Raw genomic sequence first — 23,128 nt, forward strand, 5'->3', positions numbered from 1 at the left:
AGTTGTTGTGCTGGACACTGGGGCTGGAGCACACTGGCACAGGGAAATCCCATCCCAAACCAGCCTGGGATTCCATGAAATCTGCAGGGAGGGTTTAATTTCATATTCAATATTTCATTTCCTTCTTTCCTCTGGAAGGTTCTTTCCATGTCCTCCAGCAAACGCTGCAGCTTGATGATCTTGCTACTTACAAAAAGTAACATTTAACACCCAGCAGGAGCATGAAGGGCAGGACTGGATCAGAAAAAGGGCTCAGCTCCACCCCAGCCATGGTCCATGGCCCTGTGCTGCAGTCAGGGAGGGCTGGAAGTGGAAATGAGGGAATCTGGCAGTGCCCATCCCAGCCCCAATCCTGACTTTGGGGCACCAGGAGAGGCAGGGCTGAGATCCTCAAGCTTCCCCTCAGCTTTTTCCTTTTCCTGCTGGTTTTCTTTCCACTTTTGTCCATTTGTTTGCATTTTTTAACCAGCGAGGAGGATTCCTCTGGAGCTGTGGAGCAGCAGCCCTGGAATGCAGGGTCATGGCACACACAAAAACCTCTTTCCCCATTGACAAAATCCTAAATCTCAGGGAGGAGCTGGAGAATATCCCACTGCAGGGCTGTCCCTCTTTGGGATCCAGCACATCCCCAGGGTTTTTTCTGGGTTTTTTTTTGGGGGAATCCAGGGCACAGCTGGTTCTTCCTGCAGGGTTTGGTTGTGCCAGGAGGGAATGGGGCAGGCAGGAGCTCCGTGCCAGGGCTGTGCTCATCCCCAGTAAAACAGGAAATGTTGTCTGGGTGCCATCAGCAGCCACTTCCCTCTGTGTGCACAGACACACGTGCTGCCTGCACTCTGCAGGGTTGGATTTTGGGAGGGAGGACACAGCCCCAGTGCCTGTGCAGAGCCCCATGGGCCCAGCAGGAATGCTCGTGGAGCAGCTCCAGGCACTGCCCCGTGCAGGTAAGGCAGGAATTTGGGGCCCAGGTGTCCCTTTTGGGGCCTCTCAGTGGCCATGGGGGTGACACAGAGCCCGTGTCCTGTCTCACCTGCAGGTGAAGCAGCTGCTTCCCTGAGTTTGGTGATAAAAACAGGTTTTTCTGGGATTAAAAAAAAAGGCATTTGGGATGGAACTGCCTCAGCTCATCACAGGGAGTAAATTTGGGACGTTGGGGACAATCCCTTGATGGAAAAGGTGCTCATGGAGTGCCCATCCCTGCAGGGATTTAAAGATGGGGACAGGGCTCAGTGGTGGCCTGGGCAGGGCTGGGTCTCCCTGCTCTCCAAAGGCTTTTCCAGCCCAAACAATTCCATGATTCTCCAGGGCTGCTGGGGGATCCTGGGGTTCTGTGATGTTTGGAACCATCCTGGAAGCTCTTGGTGTTGTGCAGGAGGTTGTGGTGCTCATGGAGCACAGCTGCAGTCCTGGGGCTCCCCCAGCAAAACCAACCCGAGTTTCTGTGTTAAAAAGGAAAAATATGGGGGGAAAAAATGAGATTGTAAAGCCAAACTTAAGGGAAAAGGGGAAAAGGAGCAAGGCAGGTGATGGCTAATCCTTCTCCACCAGCCAGGGATCAGCTGAGTTTTTGTACATCTGAGGATCCCTCCTGGCTCCCAGAGTTTTGTTTGACCAGCTCAGCGTCCAAAATCTCTGTGTTCAGTGTCTGTAAAAGTTCAGGTACTGAAAACACGTGGGAAGGTTTGGGTGAGGATAAAATCGGTCAGAGCAAGAGCTCTGGAGTGGGGCAGGGAAGGGAAGCACCTGCAGCTGCTCTGTGCTCCCTGCAGGGCCCTGTGCTCGGCAAAATGGGAATTAGGGATGAAACTGCTCTGAACTGGAGATTTCTGCATCATCCCTGGGAGCCAGGGAAGTGCCAGGTCACAGCTGGGGGGTGGCACCTGCTCTGCTGGGGCAGCTTGGTGTCCTCCAAGGGTCAGGGACAAGAGACAAAAACGGGATTTTGTTTGGGTTCTGACACTTTGCTTCTTCCTGCTGAGGACTGGGTGGAAATATCAGCTTTTCTAAAAGCAGCAATTCCTGCATGTGACTGGGGGGAAGCTGCTTCCTGAGGATCCCCTTGTGCAATTCAGCAGGGATCTGCATGCCCAGAAATGTCCTTTTCCCCTTTTTTAGTTCATGGAGCTTCTTCTCTTCTGCCCACCCAGCCCAAGCTGTGCCTGATCCCCTCCTTGTCCCCAGCCCAGAGCTCTGGGTGCCACATCCAGGTGACACCTCCAGGGATGGGCACTGCAAAGCTCCCTGGGCAGCCCCTGCCAAGGCCTGAGCACCCTTTCCATGGAGAAATTGCTGCTGCTGTCCAAGCTGAGCCTGCCCTGGCCCAGCCTGAGCCCATTTGCCCTTGTCCTGTCCCTGTTCCCTGGCAGCACAGCCCGACCCCCCCCCCGGATGTTTTGGGTCACTCAGGGCAAATCCTGCAACCCCCACCGATGGTTCTGAGGATTCCTCATGTCCCACCCTGAGCATTCTGCATTTCTCTGCATATTTATATGATGTAGTTTGTACATCAGGCTTCTGCTTTACATAACAGCTGCACAGCTGTTAAATTAAAAAAAAAAAAAAAATCAAATTGAAAGTTTCTGGGCTTGCCAGGGGGTTTTAATGCAAGTTCCTGGAAATCAGTGCAAGGTGGGAGCTCCATGAGCTGCTCCTGAGCACATCAGGAAGAGCTGGAGCTGCTGCTCTGGGTGGGCTCTGACAGTGGCAGCTCCAAACTCATCCCTCAGTGGTGAAGAAGGAGCTGAATTCAGTCTCAGCTCATCCCTGGCAGTGCCCAGGGCCAGGCTGGACAGGCCTGGAGGACACCTGGGACAGTGGGAGGTGTCCCTGCCATGGCAGGGTGGCACTGCAGGGGCCCTGAGCTCTGGGATTTGGTGATTTGGGGTTTGCTGAGCTTTGAGGGACTCTCTGTGCTCGGGGCTGGCTGTGGCTCAGGGACAGACGTGACTTCAGCACATGTGGTGTCCCAGCCAGCCACGGGGACACTGAAAAAGAGAAGAGTTTGTTCTGGAGAACTGGGAGGAGCAGCAGAGGGATCTGCACTGTCACACACGGGGCTTTCACACTCGGGGCATTCCAGGGCACACTCCGGGGGTTCCTGCTCCAGAGCAAACACAGGGTTAATTAAATTAATTAATTTTAATTCAATTTATTTTTATTTTTAATTAATTAAAACCCGAATTCTCTTTGGTGTGTTCTCACTCCCATGGCAGTGGTGCAGTCACTGCAGCTCAGGCTCCCTTCACATTTCCCTCCTGGCAGCACCAGGGAAGGTTTTGGCTTCTGGAGCAGCTCGGAGTGCTGGGATTGCTGCTGTGCTTTTTCCACCTGAGAGGTGCCAGGAATGTCCTGACCAGGCACAGGAGCAGCTCTGTCAGCACAGGGTGTTCTCTCTTTTCTCTCTCTGGTGCTTTGGTGTTGCTGCTGTTGAGCCATGGCCAGGGGGAGCCTCCCAGACCTGCCCGTGCTGGGTTTGTGCTGCTCCCCAGAGCATCTCCCCTGGTCTGCTCCCACAGAGCCTGAGATCCCACACTGCCTTGGCTGGGCAGGGAATTAGAGATCATTTCATTCCAACCCCAGCACCTCCCAGTGTGCCAGGAATGTCCAGCCTGGCCTGGGACATTCCCAGGGATCCAGGGGCACTCTGGGCACCCTGTGCCAGCCCTGCCCACCCTGCCAGGGAACAATTCCTGCCCAAGATCCCATCTAAATCCACCCTTTTCCAGCTTAAAGCCATTCCCTGTGCCCTGTGCCTTGCTTGGAGCAGCCTGAGGCAGTGGGAGGTGTCCCTGCCATGGCAGGGGTGGCACTGCCAAGGTCCCTTCCACCCCAAAGCATTCCAGGCTTCTGTGATTAACCTGAGACATTTCCATGCTCCTCCAAGTGTGTTTTAATGATTTCCCTCCAAGTTTTTCATATCACACATCTGGATCCCATTAGCTGTTTAGAATTAGGATATTTTAAACTCATGACTGCACAGTTGAGGGGGGATTTCATAATTTTAGCTCAGCTTGGTTTTACTTTGAGCCCAGATGAGTGAAGTGCAGCTTTTCCATCTGGAGCTGCACAGGTGGAGCAGGTGAAGCCACGGGCATGGACACAGCCCCTGGATCCCAAGGCCAGGCTGGACATTCCTGGCACACTGGGAGGTGTCCCTGCCATGGCAGGGGTGGCACTGGAGGGGATTTGGGTCCCTTCCCACCCGAACCACTGTGGTACTCAGTGAGGTTGCAGTGGTTTGATGGTTTGCAGCAGGGCTGGTCCAGGATCCATCCCTCACATCCAGGGGGTGAGCAGTGGGTGAGGAAGGGGCTCTGGGGGTGCAGGAGGTGCCTGGTGAGATTTGGAGCAGACTGGGACCAGTTCAGATCCCTCACGGTGTACTGGGATCCACAGAGCCAGCGTGGGGACAGCTCTGCTCCTCCTCCAGCTCAGCTTTTGGGGATTTTTATTCTCAGTTCCCATCCTGTCCCAGTGCTGGGAGCAGGGCTGAGCTCCCCAGCTGCTCCCTGCATCCATCCTGGCTTTGCTGCGTGTAAAATCGCTCATTAGCTAATTACAGCTAATTACAGCAGTGCCCTGCGCTCTCCCTGAGATAATGAACTCCTCATCCTCGGCAGTGAATTGCTGCAGCCCGTGCTGCCGCTTCCCCTCCTGGCCGGCCTCGGGGGAATCGTGTGGCCACAATTTTGGGCTCTGGGGCCTCTCCTCTGTGCCAGCAGCGCTTCTGCCCATTTTTGTTTTTAACGACAGCCAAAGAGTTCCTGGAAACGTTTTGGTGAAATTCTCGGGAACTTCGAGGCAATTCTTTTATTTCACAGCAGATTTTCTCCCTGTCCGTGCTCAGGAGCTGTTCATTAATTACCTGATGTGTGACTCTTGATTGTCCCCGCGGCAGGGCCACCCCTCCACCAGCCCTGCCTCGACCCCTTCTCATCCCTCGGGGCTTCTGTCACCTCCTGAATTCTCGGAATTTGCTGACTCTGCGCTTGGTTGTGTTTTTTTTTTTTTTTTTTAAGAGAAGGATCGGGGAGAGCTCAGAGCCCTATTTATAGATCTGTATTTTTATATTGATATATTTATATTTATATTTATGGAATGTTTATAAAATATTTTCTATTTTCCTATTTATACTTATAATTATTTTTTATCTATCTATATCTATTGACATATTGATATATTGATATTTATCCTATCTATATTCACATTTCTATTGATAACATATTTACGTTTATATATTTATATTTATATCTGTATTGTTGTATTGATATGTTTATGATTATATACACTGATGTTCATAAAGTACTTATATTCATGTTTACATCGATGAACATTTATAACATGTTTTCTGTTTATATATTTATATATTTATAATTATATTTATATGTATATTTATGTCAATATTGGTATTTATATTTCTATCTACATTTCTATTTCTATTTCTATATATTTTTGTTGATATATTTATATCTATATCAATACAAATAGAGACAGATATAAATAATTATAAATATATAAGCATAAATAGAAAATATTTTATAATTATATACAGATATAAATATATTCATATATTAATATAAACATTTTATAAATATATATTGATATATTGATATTTCTGTCTATATCTACATCTATATCTAATCTCTATCTATATTATGTCTATATGATTTATATTTATATTTAAATATCTATATTGCTCTATTGCTATATTGCTAATTATATCAATATCTATATTTTATATTAATGTTTTGTGTCTATATTAACCTTTATAGTCATATTGATATATTTAATTTTTATATTTCTACCTATATTTATATTTTAATTTATAGTCATTGATATATTTATTTTTATTTATACTTACATTCACATGTATATTTACATTTACATCTACATGTATATTTATATTTTTATTTTTACATGTATATTTATGTTTACATTTATATCTATATTTACATTTACATGTGCATTTATATTTATATTTATATTTATATTTACATTGATATTTATGTTTATTTTTACATTTATGTTTATATGGACATTGACATCGACATTTCTGTTTCTTTCCTGTTCAGTGCGGTCCCGCCTGGCCCCGTCGGGCTCCCCCCAGCCCGGCTGTGCCTCCCCGTCCATCCCTGGCAAGGGCCTGTCCTGCTCCCAGAAACACAGCAAGAAGGCTCTCAAACAGGTCTGGGGGTGCTGGGGTTCTGGGATTCCTGGGGATTCTGGGGGTTCCTGACATTCCTGGGGATTCCCTGCAAATCACCCCAGGCAGAATTGGGATCCCAGAGCTCCTGGGGACCTCAGCACTGCCTTTATTTCATTTATTTCATTTATTTCATTTATTTCTGAAATCCCGTGGACTCCTTGATCTCCTGGCTTGTTTCTGCTGCCCAGGCCAGCTGGGTTTGGATTTTGGTTTTTGCAGTTGAAGCAAACCCCTCCTGTCAGCCCTGCCTTCCCCTGGGGCCCTGTCCTGCCTCAGCTCTTCCCAGAACCAAAGTTTTTTGGTTTGTCCTCTCCAGCCTTTGGATCTTCGTTACTCTGCTAATTAAAACCCGTCCCTAATGGCACTGGGGGAGATGGGGTGAGCCCCAGGGTGCTGCTAAATCTGAAATTCTGTGTGTGATCACTTCCTGGGGCAGCTCCACACCTGGAGTCCCTTCCCTGTGCTTCTCTGGAAATGCTTTAATCCATGGGACAGCACAGGAGGGGACAGGGACACAGGGGGACAGGGACACAGGGACAGGGACTGTAAGAGCCCAAACGAGGGATGTGGGGCTCCAGGTGGCTCTGTAAAATGCTGTTCATTGTATCCAAATGATGCAGCAGTTTATTTATTATTTAAAATGCTGTTCATTGTATCCAAATGAGGGGTTTGTCTGAAGCCACTCTAGTTCTGCTTACAATGCTTTATTTACTTTTCATTGCAGAGCATCTTAAAACATGACAGCCAATCAATACCTTCACTATTACCTCTAGCCCATCATAACTACTGACATTTCCATAGTCATGTTCCTATTTTCCAGTCACAAAAAGGCAGTGTGTTACATTTTAAGCTAGAAGTTGTTTTCCAGTTCTCTTGTAGTGGGAAATTTTAAGACCTTTCTTTCTACCTGCAACATGGCATTTTTGTTTGCCTGTGAAAATCTTTTTGGTTGATAAAAACATCTTTTGGTTTGAGGTGAATTTATATTTTTGCTCTGAGCTATAAAAGCCCCTTCCAGCTCACACACTAACATACCTTTGGCCTTCTTAGTTACCCAGACTGGCTCAGCAATTCTTTTCTTTTCTATCAAACCTTGCTGTCACTTCTATTCCTTCTTCAGATTCTGCACTCACAGATGTTTCTGTTACACACACACATCTGTGAGAGCTCCCTCACAATCCTCATCCTCCCAACAAGTGACAGTGACAGTGTCCTGTGGCTGCAGAGGTGGGAGGTGTCTGCTCACAGCAGGGTGAACACTTTAATCACAGTTTAATCGCAGTTTAATCACAGTTTAATCACACTGAGCAGGCGTGGGGGTGTCCCAGGCTGGGCTGGATTTAGGGTTGCCAGTTTTATCCCAGTCCCCATCCCAATGCCAGTGCCAGGGCTGTGTCCCCAGGCTGGGGCTGGCTGATGCCAGTGCTCTGTGTCCCTGCAGGCCCTGAAGCAGCAGCAGCAGAAGCAGCAGCAGCAGCAGCAGTGCAGGGCAGCAATGGGGGCAGCAATGGGGCCAGCAATGGGGCCAGCAATGGCTCTGCCCTCCAGCCAGCACGTCCTGCTCAAGGCCAAGGCCAGCACAGGCAGCAAGTCAGGTATGGGACAGGGAGAGAGCCCTGGCATGGGGCCATGGGGTCATGGGATAATGGGGTAATGGAATGGGATTTGTGGGGTAGTGGGGTAATGGGATGAGATCATGAGGTCATGGGATCGTGGGGTAATGGGGTCATGGAATGGGATCATGGGGTCATGGGGCCATGGGGTCATGGAATGGGATCCATGGGATCGTGGGGTAATGGGATGGGATCATGGGATAATGGAGTAATGGGGTAATGGAATGAGATCATGAGGTCATGGGGTAATGGGGTCATGGAGTAATGGGGTAATGGAATGGAATCCATGGGATCATGGGGTAATGAGGTGGGATCATGGGATAATGGGGTCATGGGATGGGATCCATGGGATCCTGGGATCATGGGATCCATGGGATGGGAAACTGCCCCTTCCTGCAGCTTCCTTTGGGGACCACAAGCAATTGGGATTAACTGGGAAATGTTGGGATGTGCCTGTCCATGCCTTTGTTCTGGGATATTCTGGTGGCTCCAAGGGATCTCCCACATGGAGCTGCTGGGCAGGAGGCACTCCAGGAGCACAGGAATGTTTGTCCTGGGATTGCAGGGGTGGCTCTGGGAGCTGCAGAGCCTCCATTCCCTGCAGGATCCCCGTGTGCCTCCCCGTGTTGCAGTGTGTCCCTTTCCTGCAGGTTGGGAAGGGAAGCAGGCAGTTGGACATTCCAGCAGCCCCCCAAACTGCAGCTCCTCACCCTCGGGGAAGCTTGAGAACTCCCTGCCAGGGCTGGCCAAGAAGCCCTTCCCCAGATCTGACAGGCTCCATGCACGTAAGAGAAGATTCCCTGCTCTTCCTGCCCTTTGGCTGCTCCAGTGCCATTGCTGGGGGACCCTGGCAGGTGGTGCCAGGCTGCTGGGAACTGGGATCAGTCATTCACAATCCCATCTTCAGATCAGTCCTCATCAGCTGGGCCTCCCCTGGGCATTCCCAGCTGTTGGGGAGCTGCATTATTTATGGGTTTTTAATGTCATTACACACTCCAATAACATGACAAAGGAAAAGAAATTCTGCCCTGGATCTCCACCCCCCAGACCCTGCTGGATTTGGCTCCCAGCCCTCCTGACCCTCCTGGTTCCTTTTACATTCCCCAGGGCTGGGATTGATTATGATGAATTTAAGGATGTTCTTACAAAGTCATGGAACGTCCTGAGTGGGAAGAAACCCACAAGGATCGTGGAATCAGCTCCTGGTGCTGACCAGGACACCCCAAAAATTCCATCCCTGGTGTCCAAACTCCCCTGGAGCTCTGTGGGCAGTGCCAGGGGGAAGAACCTTTCCCTGAGCCCCATCCCAAACCCTCTGGCCCAGCTCCAGCTGTTCCCTCACTCTGGGGTCTCCATCCCAGTGTCACTGTGGACAGCACGCACTTCCACAGGGCAGGGAAATCCAAAAAAGTCCCCAGGAGCACAGAACACACTGACCTTAACTGGAGACTGAGAGCACAAAGTGGCTGTGGCCAGGAGCTGTAGGAAGAGAAACCTCCAGGCAGGATCCCAAGAGAGGGATGGGATTGGGATGGGGATGGAATTGGGATGGAATTGGGATGGGATGGGATTGGAATTGGGATGGGATGGGATTGGAATTGGGATGGGATGGGGATGGAATTGGGATGGAATGAGGATAGAATGGGGATGGGATTTGGATGGAATTGGGATAGAATTGAAATGGAATGTGCTGTGCTGGCTCTCCCAGGCTCTGGTGGTGGCACTTTCTCCCCTGGTGTGTGCAGAGCTAACACGAGCCATGGGCCAGCTCCCCACGGTGCCACCTTGGCATTCCCTGGTCAGGGACCCCAGGGGGGCAGGTGAGGGGTGACCAGGTGTTACCACAATTAAATCTTCTTTTTCTTCTTGCCAGGGTTGGGATTAATGGCATGAGAGACAGAATTTCATGTTCAGACTCAGATGTTTTCTTTTTAATTCTTCTCTACATTCCAGTGAGTGCTGCAGCACTTGTAGCTAACAACCTAAAAATGGCCAAAAATCTCTCATTACAAGGTCTTTTAAAGCCTAATTGTCCAATTAAGAACTAACACCTAAATTATTTTTACTTTTGACCCAATGACCAAACACCCATGACCCACAGTGTGGCATTTTCCATCCAATTTAAAAAGTGCCAGGATGACCCTTGAAGAAGAAGGTGAAGAAGGAAGAAACCTCCACCCTCAAACCTCCATCTTGCCCTCCATTTATTGCTGTATTCCTAAACCCCAGATTCTCAATTTTCCACCCTGTGATATTGCACACTTCTATCCAAACCACACACCAGTGATTCCAGTTCTGTTATTCAGTTTTGGAAACTTTCTTTTGGATCCCAGAAATTTGGAATTTTTGAGCTTTCTGTGCTTTTTAACACTGACCCCCAGGAGAACACTGCTTTTGACCTGAGGCCTTGGAGAAGGTTTCCAAAATTGAGTGATGGAGTTCAAATCACTGGTGTGTGGTCAGAACAGAAACGTGTGATCTCACATGGGGATGGGTTTGGAATTTGGGGTTTTAGAATTTAGTAATAGGCATGGGACAAAATGGAAGTTCTTGAGTGTCACCCCATCTTCCTTTTCTTGTTCTTTCTTCTTCTTCTTTCTCCTTCCTGATTTCAGGATTTTTGGCATTGCAGGTCACAGGAGTTTGGTTATTAGATCAAAAGTATAAATAATATAGGTAATAACATGATAATAATATAGGTGTTAATTCTCTATTGGACTGTTTAGCTTTAAAAGACCTTGTAACTAACTAAATTCTAACTAAATTCTCCTCCATTCTGCTCAATTTTAGCTGGTAGCTGGAAGTGTAGCAGAACTCTCTGTACTTTAAATAAGATTTAATAAACAACCAAGTCTGAACACGAGAAAATTCATCTCCTTTGTGTTTTAATCCTGACTCTGAGTGAAGGCAGAGGGAAATGAAGACAGCCATTAATTAGGTGGTGCAATTAAACCACTGCAGCGTTGTGCAGGGTGCAGGGCAGGGCTCCTGTGGGGCAGGGGCAGCCCAGGAGGTGCCAGGTCCCAGCTGGAGCAGGTGTGGTGTCCTGGCAGGGCAGCTGAAGAGAGCACGCTGTGCTGACATCGATGTGGAGACCCCGGACTCCATCCTGGTCAACACCAACCTGAGGGCTCTGATCAACAAACACACCTTCAGTGTGCTGCCCCCCGAGTGCCAGCAGCGCCTGCTGCTGCTGCTGCCCGACGTGGACAGGCAGGTATGGCCCTCACTCACCTGGCCACTCACCTGGGGCAGGCAGGTATGGCCCTCACTCACCTGGCCACTCACCTGGGGCAGGCAGGCACTGGGGCCTGCAGGGAGCAGCTCCAGGTGGGATCCCCTTCTCCCTGTGGTGCCCTGAGAAAATCCAGCTTAGGGTGAGCTCACTGTGACCTTCCAGGACCTGAAGGGGCTCCAGGAGAGCTGGAGAGGGACTGGGGACAAGGCCTGGAGGGACAGGACACAGGGAATGGCTGCCAGTGCCCCAGGGCAGGGCTGGATGGGATCTTGGGCAGGAATTGTTCCCTGGCAGGGTGGGCAGGGCTGGCACAGGGTGCCCAGAGCAGCTGGGGCTGCCCCTGGATCCCTGGCAGTGCCCAAGGCCAGGCTGGACACCGGGGCTGGGATCACTGGGCTGGTGGGAATGTTCCCAAATCCTCCTGAACTGTGGGAGAAATAAACCCCCCCAGTATCAAGTTTTCAGTGTCACCCACTGAGGCATTGCTTTATTCTGGCCAAGTCAGACCAAATCCTGAGCTGGGCACAGAACCTGAGCTGGGCACAGAACCTGAGCTGGGCACAGAACCTGAGCTGGGCACAGAACCAGAGCTGGGCACAAATCCTGAGCTGGGCACAGAACCTGAGCTGGGCACAGAACCTGCTCCCTCAGCCTTGTCCTGAGTGACTGCAGGCAGGGTCCCCAGGGATGTGGGCACTGCTGAACTCGGGCTGTGCCCAGAGACACTGGCCCTGCCAGCAGGTGCCCAGGCTGTGGCCAGCAGGGTGTGGCCAGCAGGTGCCCGGGGTGTGGCCAGCAGGGTCTGGCCAGCAGGGCGTGGCCAGAGGTGCCCAGGGCTGTGTCTCTCCCAGGTCGGGGCCGATGGGCTGATGAAGCTCAGCAGCTCCGCTCTCAACAACGAGTTCTTCACATCGGCTGCTCAGGGCTGGAAGGAGAGGCTGTCAGAAGGTAAAACCTCCCCACACACCCCACACACACCCCACACACACCCCATACACACCCCATACACACCCCATACACCCCACACACCCCACACACCCCATACACACCCCACGGCTGGGCAGTGGCTGGGGAAAGCCCAGGGGAAATTGCTGCAGATGTGCAGGCATTCCCTGCAGGCATGGGAGCCAAGGCAAGCCCAGATCTGGGGGCTCACACTCAGAGGGGGCTGCACAAGGAGTTCTGTGCTGAACTGACACAGCAAATCTCTGGAATTGATGAGAAAAGAAGGGAAAATTGAAATGTTGTGAACTGGGTAGAGCTGGGGCATTCTGGAATTGTGGCACCTAAACACAGACACTGCTGAGGGGGCAGAGAAGGGAAATTCAGTTCCAGAGCAGAGAACAGGGTGCCCAGTCCTTGAGCCATCCCTTTGGATGTTTAGGGGGGATTTATATTGGGGGAAAATTCTTCCCTGTCAGGGTCCTGAGGCCGTTCCCTCTCCTCCTGTCCCTGTTCCCTGGCAGCACAGCCCGACCCCCCCTGGCTGTCCCCTGCTGTCAGGGAGTTGTGCAGAGCCACAAGGTCCCCCCTGAGCCTCCTTTTCTCCAGGCTGAGCCCCTTTCCCAGCTCCCTCAGCCTCTCCTGGGGCTCCAGCCCCTGCCCAGCTCCATTCCCTACCCTGGAGCAGCCCCTGGGGCTCAGGCTGGGGCTGGGGGCAGGTGCAGCTCTGGGGGCTCCATCACCCACCCCTGGCCTGTCTCAGAAATCCCTTTTGGATCCCACAGGAGAGTTCACCCCAGAGATGCAGCTGCGGATCCGGCAGGAGCTGGAGAAGGAGAAGAAGGTGGAGCTGTGGAAGGAGCATTTCTTTGAGAGCTACTACGGGCAGAGGTGAGAGCTCAGCCCTGCTCTGGGTGCCCCTTCCCTGAGCCCTGCATTCCATCAGCCCTGAGCCCGGGGAAGGTTTCTGGTCCCAGGAAAGCTGGAGATGCCAGCAGGATCCAGGGCAGGTGTGAGGTGTTTGCTCAGCCCTTACCCAGTGCAGGTGTCCTGGCTCCCCTCACCTGGAGCCACCCCAGGGGCAGCACCTGCATTCCCACATCTCCAATCCCACCCCACTGGGTAAACCCCCAAATCTGCAAAGCTTTTATTCTGTGCCTCCTCTTGCTTCAGGATTTTCCCATCTTGTGGGGCTGCAGGGAGGATTTGGGGTTTCTGAGGGAGTGACAGAGACCTGGAAAGGAGCACACACAGGGAAATAAGTGATCAGGAATTTCTGCCGGGTTTTTGTCTGTCATCCATCCATCCATCCCTGCAGGGTGATTTAACCCTGCAGAGCATCCAGGTTATTCCAGGCATTCCCTGGGATGCTGTGGGTGAGCCAGGGGCTGTAGGAACAACTCCAGGGATACACCAGGCTGAGAGTGCAGCTCATAAAAAGCTTCATCAGCCCCTGCTCCAGGTGTGTGCTCGTGGGAAGGTGACAACAGCCCCAGTCCTGGAGCGCTGGGGGGACAGGGGACAGCAGGACAGCGTGGAGGGGACATGTGAGAGAGCAGGACCTCATCCCTCCTGCTCCTGAGGACTTGTCTGGTGGGAACCAATCCATGGATTCACCAGACCTTCTCAGGGTTATGTTTGGGGAAAAAAAACCAATTTGACAAATCATTGAGAGGGATGGAGGGATGGAGTTAGTCCAAAAGGAGTCACTTTCCCCAGACATCATTCTGGAATTACATTCCCTGCTCCTGTCAGGGGCTGGTGGGACCTTTCTGTGTCCCTTCCTGCCAGTGTCACAAACGAGCTGGGGTTGCAGAGGGGGCTGTGGGGGCTCATGCAGGGAAATACTCACCGTTGGCCAAACTCTTTGGATTTGCAGCCTGGAAAACTGGTGTGTGGAGCTGCCCAGTGCTCCATGTGCTGCATTTAGCTGGTTTTAATCCTTGATGCTGATCTCTGCTTCCTGTGGAAGGATTGTCGGTAGGGAAGTGATGGTGGCACAGAACTGGGTGTGTGAGACACTTATTGAGGGAGTTCATTTCGAGAATCCTGCCTGCCTTTCCCTGAGGACAGGATGGTTTGGCAGGGGTGTTTTCCAAAGCAGAGCCTGTGTTTCCCTTTGGCAGCTCTGGGCTGAGCCCCGAGGAGTCGGAGCGACTGACGGCACAGCCCGAGGCCGAGCCCGCCCGGGCCCGCAGCCCCCCGGGCCCAGCCCGGCCCCAGGGCCCGGCCCCGGCGGAGCCCAGGCCACAATCAGCCCCGGGGCCAGCAGCCAACAGAGCAGCACAGGAGGCCAGAGAGGAGCCACAGCCCAAGGCGGCCAAGGCCACCGAGGCGTCCCCGGTGAGAGGCGGTGACAGAGAGAGACCCCCCGAGGAAAGCGTGCCCCAAAAACCCCTCGGTGGCTGCAGGCAGCAGCCGGAGGAGCAGAGGAAGGCTGGGCCAGGCAAGGAGGCTCCGGGTGCCCCCAGCAAACCAAAGAGCCCCGAGGCAGCTGAAGGAGCAGCGAAGGCACCGAGCCCCGCGGCAGCCCCGGACACGGCGGAGAAGAAACCCGGCGGCAGCGAGGCCATGGAGGTGGGTGTGGAGGCCCTCAAGAGGAAGGTGGAGAGCAGGGAGGAGGCTCCAGGCACCCCTGAGAAGAAGCCGCGGGTGGCTGAGCCCTGCCAGCAGCAGCAGCAGCAGCCCCAGGCCTTTCGGAACCAGCCCTTTCCTGGCGCGGGGCCGGCGGTGCCGCGGGTGCCCCCGCTCAAGGTGAGCCCGGCAGGGACAGAGGAACGGCCACGGCTCCCCTGGGACACTGAACCCCCGAGAGATGGGGCTGGGAGGGAGCTCAGGGGGATGGGAGGGAGCTCAGGGGGATGGGAGGGAGCTCAGAGCCCCCTGTCAGGGCAGGGACGCTCCTGCTGTGCCGGGCTGCAAAGGCTCCGCAGGGCCATGGGGACACAGAGGAGAGAGGAGCAGCCTGGGGGGCACAGCAGGGCCGGGGGGTGAAGGCTCCAGAACAGGGGGTGAATACTCCAGAACTGAGGGATGAATCCTCCAGGAACAGGGGTGTGAATGCTCCAGGACCAGAGGGTTGAAGGCTCCAGGAACAGAGGGGTGAATGTTCCAGAACAGAGGGGTGAATGCTCCAGGAACAGAGGGGTGAAGGCTCCAGGGCCAGAGGGGTGAAGGCTCCAGAACAGAGGGGTGAATGTTCCAGAACAGAGGGGTGAAGGCTCCAGGACCAGGGGGGTGAAGGCTCCAGGAACAGAGGGGTGAAGGCTCCAGGAACAGAGGGGTGAAGGCTCCAGGCTCCCCTGCAGCCAGTACAGACACTGGGATTCCAGCCAGAGCCCCTGGCAGCACTGCAGCCTGGTTTGTCGTGCTGCAGTGCCAGGGCAGGAACGTTTTGGGGAACACCTCAGCACCAGAGACCCTTTGGCTGCTGAGCCTTTGCCAGAACCCATCTGTGAGAGGAAAGAGGGAATTGGGTCTTGCTGGGATGGGCAGGGGGAAGCAGCAGCACTGAAGCATCCCAGGCTTTGAGAGCCAGGTCAGGACCAGGCAGCTGTTGCTGAACCTCTGGGCCCTTAGGCAGAAGCTTAATTCCTGTTTTCCTCAGGAATCCTACTCCTCTATTCATGTCCTTTTGTGCTAAAAGGCTGCGAACTCAAAATTTTAAAAGCAGCTCATTGTTCTCACATGTTAATAAGAAGAGCACAAAGGCAGGAAAGCATCAGTGAAATTGTCAGTGACACAGAATTGGGGAAACTGTCCATAAAGGAGGTCTGGAATACCCTGCAGGAAGGAGGGCCAGGGCAGTAAAGGTGGGATTTAATATAACAGCAGAGCGAGTTGAAGGTGATGGTGAATAGTTTCCCTTGCAAAGCAGGGGAAAATGGGGACAGACATGTCCCCAAGATGTGTCATTCCCCAAAAATGAAGTGGTTGATCAGAGCTCACTGGATCCAGTGAGGATTTTATGGATACAGAAAATAAATGTAAGCTCAAATCAGCTCCCTGAGATCTCTGCAGGGTGAGCAGGTCAGCACCAGGCTCAGTGCAGGACTCAGCACGTGCTGGGAAGAGCAAATATGGGAAAAGTCAGCTGGAACATTGGGAGAAATGTTTTAGAGGGAAAGAGTAAATTATTGGCATTTTTCCTGCAGCTCAGGGGATTATTGTGGCTTTGTACAAAGGCACTGAGGAGACAAATGATGGGAGAGCAAGGCTGGGTGCAGCAGGATGGTGACACCTTTCAAAGGACAGAAATTACACCTGAATAACGTGAAGCAGAGGGACAGGGGCTGGCAGGGCTGGGGGCTGGATCGGCCCTGCAGGGACTCTGGGTGATGGTACCCGAGAGGGACGAGCTCCACTCGGGGCCACGGGGTTTGTTCCACCCTAAACCTGCCTGGGAGGTGTCTGAGGGTGGGACACGACTCTTGTCTCACGGCAGGGACAGGAGGGGTTTCTCCACACCCAGGGCCGGTTGTGTCAGACAAAAGCACAGACCCTGGAGCTGAGCGTTCCCCGTGTCTGAGCCGTGCTTCTCTCCCGTTCTTTTGCAGATTCCCGTGTCCAGAATCTCGCCGATGCCATTTCCTGCGGGCCAGGTCTCTCCCAGGGCTCGCTTCCCCCTGTCCCTCGGCAGTCCCGGCAGGACAGGGGCCAGGACCTTGGCTGACATCAAGGCCAGGGCGCAGCAGGCCAAGGCTCAGAGGGCAGCGGCCGCCGCCGCCGCCGCCTCGGCCGGGGGAGCCGTGCCAGGGCCCGGCCCGGGCGGGGGGAGACCCCCGGGCAGCGGGGGAGACCCTGCGGGAGCCCCCCACCCCACAACTGGAGCCAACACACTGGAACTGGCAGGAACTGGAAGCGGGGGAGGTTCGAGAAGGTTCCTTCCCCACGGCCCAGGGCCCCGTTCCCAAGGGGAGGGGCAGGCGGAGCCGGGAGCTGCTCGCCATCCTGCTGGAGCACAGCTACAGCCAGGGGCCTCTGCGGCTGCCCCAGCGCTAGGGCACGGCTCGGGGGCCACCGCCAGCACCCCGCGGGCCACCGCCACCCCGGGGTCCCCAGGTGCCACCAGCGGGGACAGGGCAGCGACAGCCCCTCCTGCCCCGGCTGGGAACGGACCTGGCTGTGGCACCGGGACCCCGGGAGCACCCACGGTGACCCCGGGAGCACCCACGGTGACCCCAGGAGCACCCAAGGCCTCAGCAGGGAGCGGCTGTGACCCTTCCAAAAGCAAATCTCCTTCCCCTCCGGGCTCCTCCGTGCCACCCTCGGGCCCTGGAGCCCAGGCTGGAGCTGTGGGTGTGCCCGTGCCAGCCTCCAGCAGCTCCTCAGCAGCCCCCAGCCTTAAATCTCCTCCCGGTGGGGCCGTGCCCAGAGCGAGCTCCAGCATTCCTGCCAACAACCCTTTGGTGACGCAGCTGCTCCAAGGCAAGAGCGTCCCCCTGGAGCAGATCCTGCCCAAGGCGCTCACCAAGGCAGAGATGAGAACGGTCCCCGTGGCTGCTCAGGAAGAGAAGGGGGCTCCGGGGGACAGAGCAGCCAGCCTGCCCCCCCAGCAGCTCGGGAAGATCTTGTGCCACAACAGGCCCGTGCCTCACATTCCAAGGACCTTCCTGCCCTCGGGAAAGGAGCCCGGTGCTGAGCCCCAGCAGTGCCACGAGGCGCTGAGCAAATCCACCCAGGAGCAGATCCTGCAGACTCTCATCAAGAGGGTGCAGAGGCAGAACGTGCTGCCCGTCCTTCAGCCCTCGCAGCTGAACCTCCCACACTCAGGTTTCCCCACGGAAAGCAGCTCCACCAGCCAGAGATTCATGCTGGGCTTCACGGGCAGGAGGACATGCAAGCCTGCCATGTCCGGGCACTACCTGCTCAACATCTCCACCTACGGCCGCGGCTCCGAGAGTTTGAGGAGAGGCTTCTCCCTGCAGGCCGAGCCCCGCCTGGGGCTGGGCAGCCCCGCCGAGGCTGCCAGGGCAGAGCTGGGCGAGTGCGGGGACACGGGCGGCCAGGAGAGCAGCAGCGAGGAGGGCACGGATGAGGAGAGCTCCGGGGATGAGCGGGAGCGCACCAGCATCAAAGAGGAGCCACGGGCGGGGCAGGGCGAGCAGGAGCAGGGCTCGCACGGCGCCGTCCCTGCGGAGCTCGGCTCCCTGGTGGGGACCAAGGCCGGCAAGGCCGAGGCAGCCGCCAAGGAGAAGGTGCTGGATGGCTCCGCGCTGGCCCGGGACCTGCTGCAGGCAGCACAGGAGCAGATGGCCCACGCCATGAGGGGCAAGGGCCAGGGCAGCGCGGAGCTCTCGGGGCCCCCCAGCCCGTCCCCAGACTCAGCCCAGCCTCCGCTGCTCCCCGCCCCGCACCCCCCAAAGCTGCCGGGCAGCGCCGCGGCTCCGCTGCTGGGGCCCAGCTACAGCGGCACCATCAACGTCTCCACCTCGGCCGACGTGGGCCAGGGCTCGCTCGTGGGCGACTGCGGCCAGCTGGGGAGCAGCTCCATGGGCAACGTCATGTCCTTCTCGGTGACCGTCACCACCATCCCCGCCGGGCAGGCCGTGAGCTCCGGCGGCCACGGGCAGAGCCTGGCGGTGCCGGCGTTCGCCGAGGACGGCGCCATGGAGGAGCCGCCCTCCAAATGTTACTGCAGGTTGAAAGCCATGATCATGTGCAAGGGCTGCGGCGCCTTCTGCCACGACGACTGCATCGGCCCCTCCAAGCTCTGCGTGTCCTGCCTCGTGGTGCGGTAACGGGGGCGGCGGCTCGGCTCCCTCCGGGGGCTGCTGTGGGAAGGACCTTGGGAAGAAACAGGAATTTTTACTGCCTTGCACAAGAGACACGTTACTGAATCAGGAATCCAGAGTCAGAGTCCTTCTTTCATTGACGAAAGAGCACCTTCTTGTACAGGGAGTCGAAATCACGCTCGACGACGTGAATTGTGACAAGAGTTTGCACTTAAGGAATTATGTAAATACGCCACATTATTTTGTTTAAAGATATTTTTTCAATCTTTTAGGAGATAGTGTTTGACTTGTACTGCAGTTCCAGTGACCCCAGCCTGCTCTGAGCACGTTTGCTGAGCTCTGCTGTCCCCGGGGGGATGCAGCTCTTGTCTTGGCAAAGGGAACGGGATAATGCAAGGATAATCCAGGTCCAGCCGTGTGTGGTGGTGGAGCAGCGAGGCAGGAGCCCTGAGCAGGCTCCCTTGGCTGCTCCCCGTGTAAATGCCTGGGAACTGTGGCAGCCTTTCCCTGAGGAGCCTGTCCAGGAGGCTCCTGGTGCCCCTGGTGTGCAGGTGCCGTCTCCGTGTCCCGGCTGGAGGGAGCTGTTGGCTGTGCTGCTGCAGCTGCAGCTGCAGGGGCTGTGCTGAGCATGGGGTGGGATCCCCAGAACAGCTCAGCCCTGGGGGCTGCTGTGACCCACAGGAGCGGGGGTCACTCAGCTGTGCTTGGCCGGGCAGGGCTGGCAGGAATCTGCTCCCCGGGCATTCCCCAGGAGCTGGAGCTGCCATCCCACAGCCCTGAGCCAGCTGCTCTGGGGACACAGGGGTGGGTGAAGGGCACAAAGCGTCACCCTGGGTCCTGCCCTGCTCTGGGAAGCGTTTTGTGCTCATCCAAACGGCCCCATGGTCAGACATCTCCAGTTTCTATCCAAGGTTTTGTATTTCCTGGGTGGAGGGAAAGGCAAATGAGTGTGTGCCCGGGCCTTGCTGGGTGGCTCTTTGTGTTTGAAATACCAAATTGGGCTGAGCTCAGCTCAGCTTGGGCCCAGCTGAGGGAGGGGTGCTGGGGCAGCCCCTCAGCCCTGACTGGGGACAGGGCTGGTGGCACCTGTGCTCCCTTGCCAGTTCCTGATGCCTTCACTTGCACTGAAGGAAATCAAAGCACAGTGTTCCCGTGTTCCTGGGAGCTGAGGAGCTGATGCAGCACGAGTCACTCGAGGGCTGTTCCCCTCCTGGGTGGGTGAGGATTGCTGCATCCTGGTCAGGGAACAGAGCTATGTATGTTTTTGATGGAAAAGCACTGAATTCACTTTTAATCCAAAGGCCTTTTTAAGCTGAAGCAATATTCCCACAGCAGTGGGGCAGCTGAGTGGTGCACGGGGTCCTCAGCCTTCCCTCCCCCTGTCCTTTGTACTACTGCTCCCCTCCCCTTCCCCCAGGAGCCCAGCTCTGGTGGTGAGCAGCAGAAAGAATTCCCTGGCTGATTTTCCAAGGAAAAGGCAAGGAAGTGCCCAAGGCTGCCAGAGCTCCAGGAGCCTTTGGACAGCGCTCTCAGGCTGGGATTGTTGGGTCAGGAGTTGGACTGGAGGATCCCTGTGGATCCTTTCCAGCTCAGGATATTCCATGACTCTGTGGTTTAGTTGGTGATGATGAGGAAGAGGCAGTTGCAGACTTGATCCGTGGCAGCAGGAGCATTTCCATCCCTGCCCAGGGAGCAGCAGGAGCTGCAGCATCACCTGCTCTGGGCTCTGCCATCTGGAATTTACTGCCGAGCAGTGACCCCCACTGTCGTGATTCCACATCACTGCTCGAGCATCCCGTGGTGAGGAGCATTTAGGGATTAGAGATTAACTCCATTTTTTAAATCTAAAGAATTGCACAGAATTGTCCCCACGAGCATCTCACACCCGTGGTGGTGGTGATAGCCCAAGAACCCCCAGCCTGTGCCTGCTCCTGCCACTCCCCACATCCAGCTCTTGTTGGGAAGAGGAAATCCTGCATTTTTGTAACGCTGGGGAGGCACTGCAGGTTTGGAGCTGGGAGCAGGGTCTGCCCATTGCTCCCATCTAGGCAGGAGGGAAGCTCGTTCCCCCAGTGCTGGACAGACACTTCCATTCCTGGCTGGGACAGCCTGGGGGCAGCTTGGTGCTGGTTCCACACCAGACTCCTGCCCCAGCAGAGCCAGGGCTTTGCTGCACGCTCGGGGCAGTTCTGTCCCCCCTTGGCTCCTCTCAGGGTGCTTTTCCAGAGGGGAAGCAGAGGATGAGGAGGGAGCTGTGACCCTGGGCACTCACGGGGTGCAGCTGCTGCTGGAAAGGCTCTTGCAGAGCTCCCCAGCACTCCCCAAAGCCGCTGGAGCCTCCTGTTGGCTTTGTCCTTGCTGAGCAGGGATTGGGATTGCTGTGCCCGTTCCCAGAGCCGTGCCACGGGAATGTGCCCGTGCCAGGAGGGGCTGCCTGGTGGCCCTGGGTGTGGAGGTGGCACTGGCCAGGGCAGGATGGTGCTGGTGGCTGGGGCTTTACACCTGTCAGTGCCTTAGTTCCATTTCATGGATCAACACTTGGCTTGGGCTGCTTTTCTTCTGTTTCTTTTTAAGGAAATCGATTCTCTCAGTGCCCATCTGAGGTTTGGGCATCCCTGAGGGTGAGCACAGGGCACTGAGTGTGAGGAAATGGCTCAGTGTAAAAATCCCTGGAACAGGGATAAAGCCCTGGAAGTTTTGCATGTGCTGCAGCTGGCTTGGGCTGATGGGTTCCAGAAGGGGGAATCCTGTGGGGTTCTTGGGCTGGGATCAGCCTGTCCCACTGCTGAGGCTCCTTCCCACAGCCAGTAAATCCACCTCCACACGGGATTTGTAATGAAGGGATGTCGTGACAGAGTTTAAACCATCAGACTTTGGTCCCCCAGGAATGAGTTTAACAGCACTGCAGGGAATGGCTGCATCAAAAATCCAGGATTTCCAAAGCCTGATGTCAGAGTGTTTGTGGCAGGGAAGGATCCTGATGAGGGAGGAGGTTTCAGTTTCCCTTTTCAGGACACAGAAGTGGAATTAGAGCCCAGTTCCCATCCCCAAAGCCCACGGACAGGCTGTGGCACAGGAGGTGCCAGCGCTGCTCTGGGGGCTCAGGATTTGAGCCAGGTGGGCAGCAGGGGAACTTCGGTGTGGAGTTTTACTTTCCCTCTGGAATTTACAGGAAACAGGAGGTTCCAAGCAGTTGCACTGGTTGGGGAGTTGGATTTTTTATTATTATTATTTTTTTGGTTGCACAACAGAGCTGCTGGAGCAGCAGTTCCTGGTCAGGTCGTTACTGGGAGGGATCCTCGGGAGGAGGCAGCAAAGACCATCCCGGGAGGGTGCGCTGGGAGCAGTTTTGGGGCTCCTCTCTCCAGGGCTGCTCCAGCCCGTGGTTCCTGTGAGATCTGGAGAGCAGGACCAGGCTGTGGTTTCCCACAGCAGGAATGTGGGAGGCTGCAGGATGTGGCAGGATCACTTTGATTAGCACAGGTAATTAATTGCAGGGTGGGCAGAGTCCTGGGCCCGGGTTGTTTTTAATGCTGACGTTTGCTGCACGTGCAGAGCGAGTGGGAGAGCTTACAGTAATATATTTGGAGTAATATATATTTTAGTATGGGAAAAGAGACGACAAAGGAGGGTTCTGAGGTGGTCACAGGGTACTGGGGCAGTTCCTCGGGGGTTACTGCAGCACAACTGAAAAGCTTCAGTTCCTGCCATTAATGCAATAAAAACGGGAATTCTCACAAAGAAGCAATCCAATACTATTTCCCAGAGGCTTTTTCTGTGTGGACAACAGGCCTGTAAACACAGTTCCAAAAATCCTAAACCTTTGTCTTTTGCCTTTTTAAAAGGGACTTCGATTGGGCTTGAGGGTCTGTACAGCAAAATCGAGGTGACACCATTTGAAAATGTATTTTTACACAAATAATATAGAAAAAAATCATATTTTACATAAGAATTTTAAGTATTTGAAATATGTGTATATATATATACTGTATGTACTTCGTATATGCTTTATTTTACATTTTCAATGTATTAAAAAGTATTTGAGCTGGTTGGATCTGAGATGTAATGATGTTTAAAAACACAGAAACAAGGGAAAGGAGCGTGGGGGAGCTCTGCAGGGCAGCACAAGGGTTTGGGGAAGGCCTGAGCAGTTTGAGAGCCATAAATGATTCCATTTTCCTCGTGGATGATCCGGGAGCTGGGATGGATCCTCCCCACAACGAGGACCCCACACAGCCCCTCCTGGGCCGGGCCAAGCCAGGGTCACTGGGTGAGCTGCAGCCCCGGGAATAAACGGGAGGGTTCTCCACACAATCGGTTCGGATGGAAAAGATTCCCAGCCCACGGGGCCCTGCCTGGGACTGACTCCACCCTGCAGAGGAGTTCAGACACCAAAGCT

At 54.4% G+C, this 23,128-nt stretch overlaps 1 protein-coding gene across 2 annotated transcripts in view; it reads left to right on the forward strand.

Moving 5' to 3' along the window:
• ASXL2 (ASXL transcriptional regulator 2) overlaps positions 1-22,783 on the forward strand; it is a 48,858-nt gene extending 26,075 nt beyond the window's left edge. For both annotated transcript variants that reach the window (XM_088162625.1, XM_088162624.1), the window contains 8 exons: positions 6,069-6,181; positions 7,644-7,797; positions 8,466-8,600; positions 10,869-11,032; positions 11,905-12,001; positions 12,781-12,886; positions 14,122-14,749; positions 16,552-22,783. In XM_088162625.1, the coding sequence (XP_088018751.1) occupies positions 6,069-6,181; positions 7,644-7,797; positions 8,466-8,600; positions 10,869-11,032; positions 11,905-12,001; positions 12,781-12,886; positions 14,122-14,749; positions 16,552-18,735 (3,581 nt within the window). In that variant the 3' untranslated portion in view covers positions 18,736-22,783. The remainder of the gene's footprint in view (positions 1-6,068; positions 6,182-7,643; positions 7,798-8,465; positions 8,601-10,868; positions 11,033-11,904; positions 12,002-12,780; positions 12,887-14,121; positions 14,750-16,551) is intronic.
• Positions 22,784-23,128: the final 345 nt, after the last annotated feature.

The sequence above is a fragment of the Sturnus vulgaris genome, chromosome 3 (genome assembly GCF_052056855.1).
Source record: "Sturnus vulgaris isolate bStuVul1 chromosome 3, bStuVul1.hap1, whole genome shotgun sequence".
In the NCBI taxonomy this organism is placed as follows: domain Eukaryota; kingdom Metazoa; phylum Chordata; class Aves; order Passeriformes; family Sturnidae; genus Sturnus; species Sturnus vulgaris.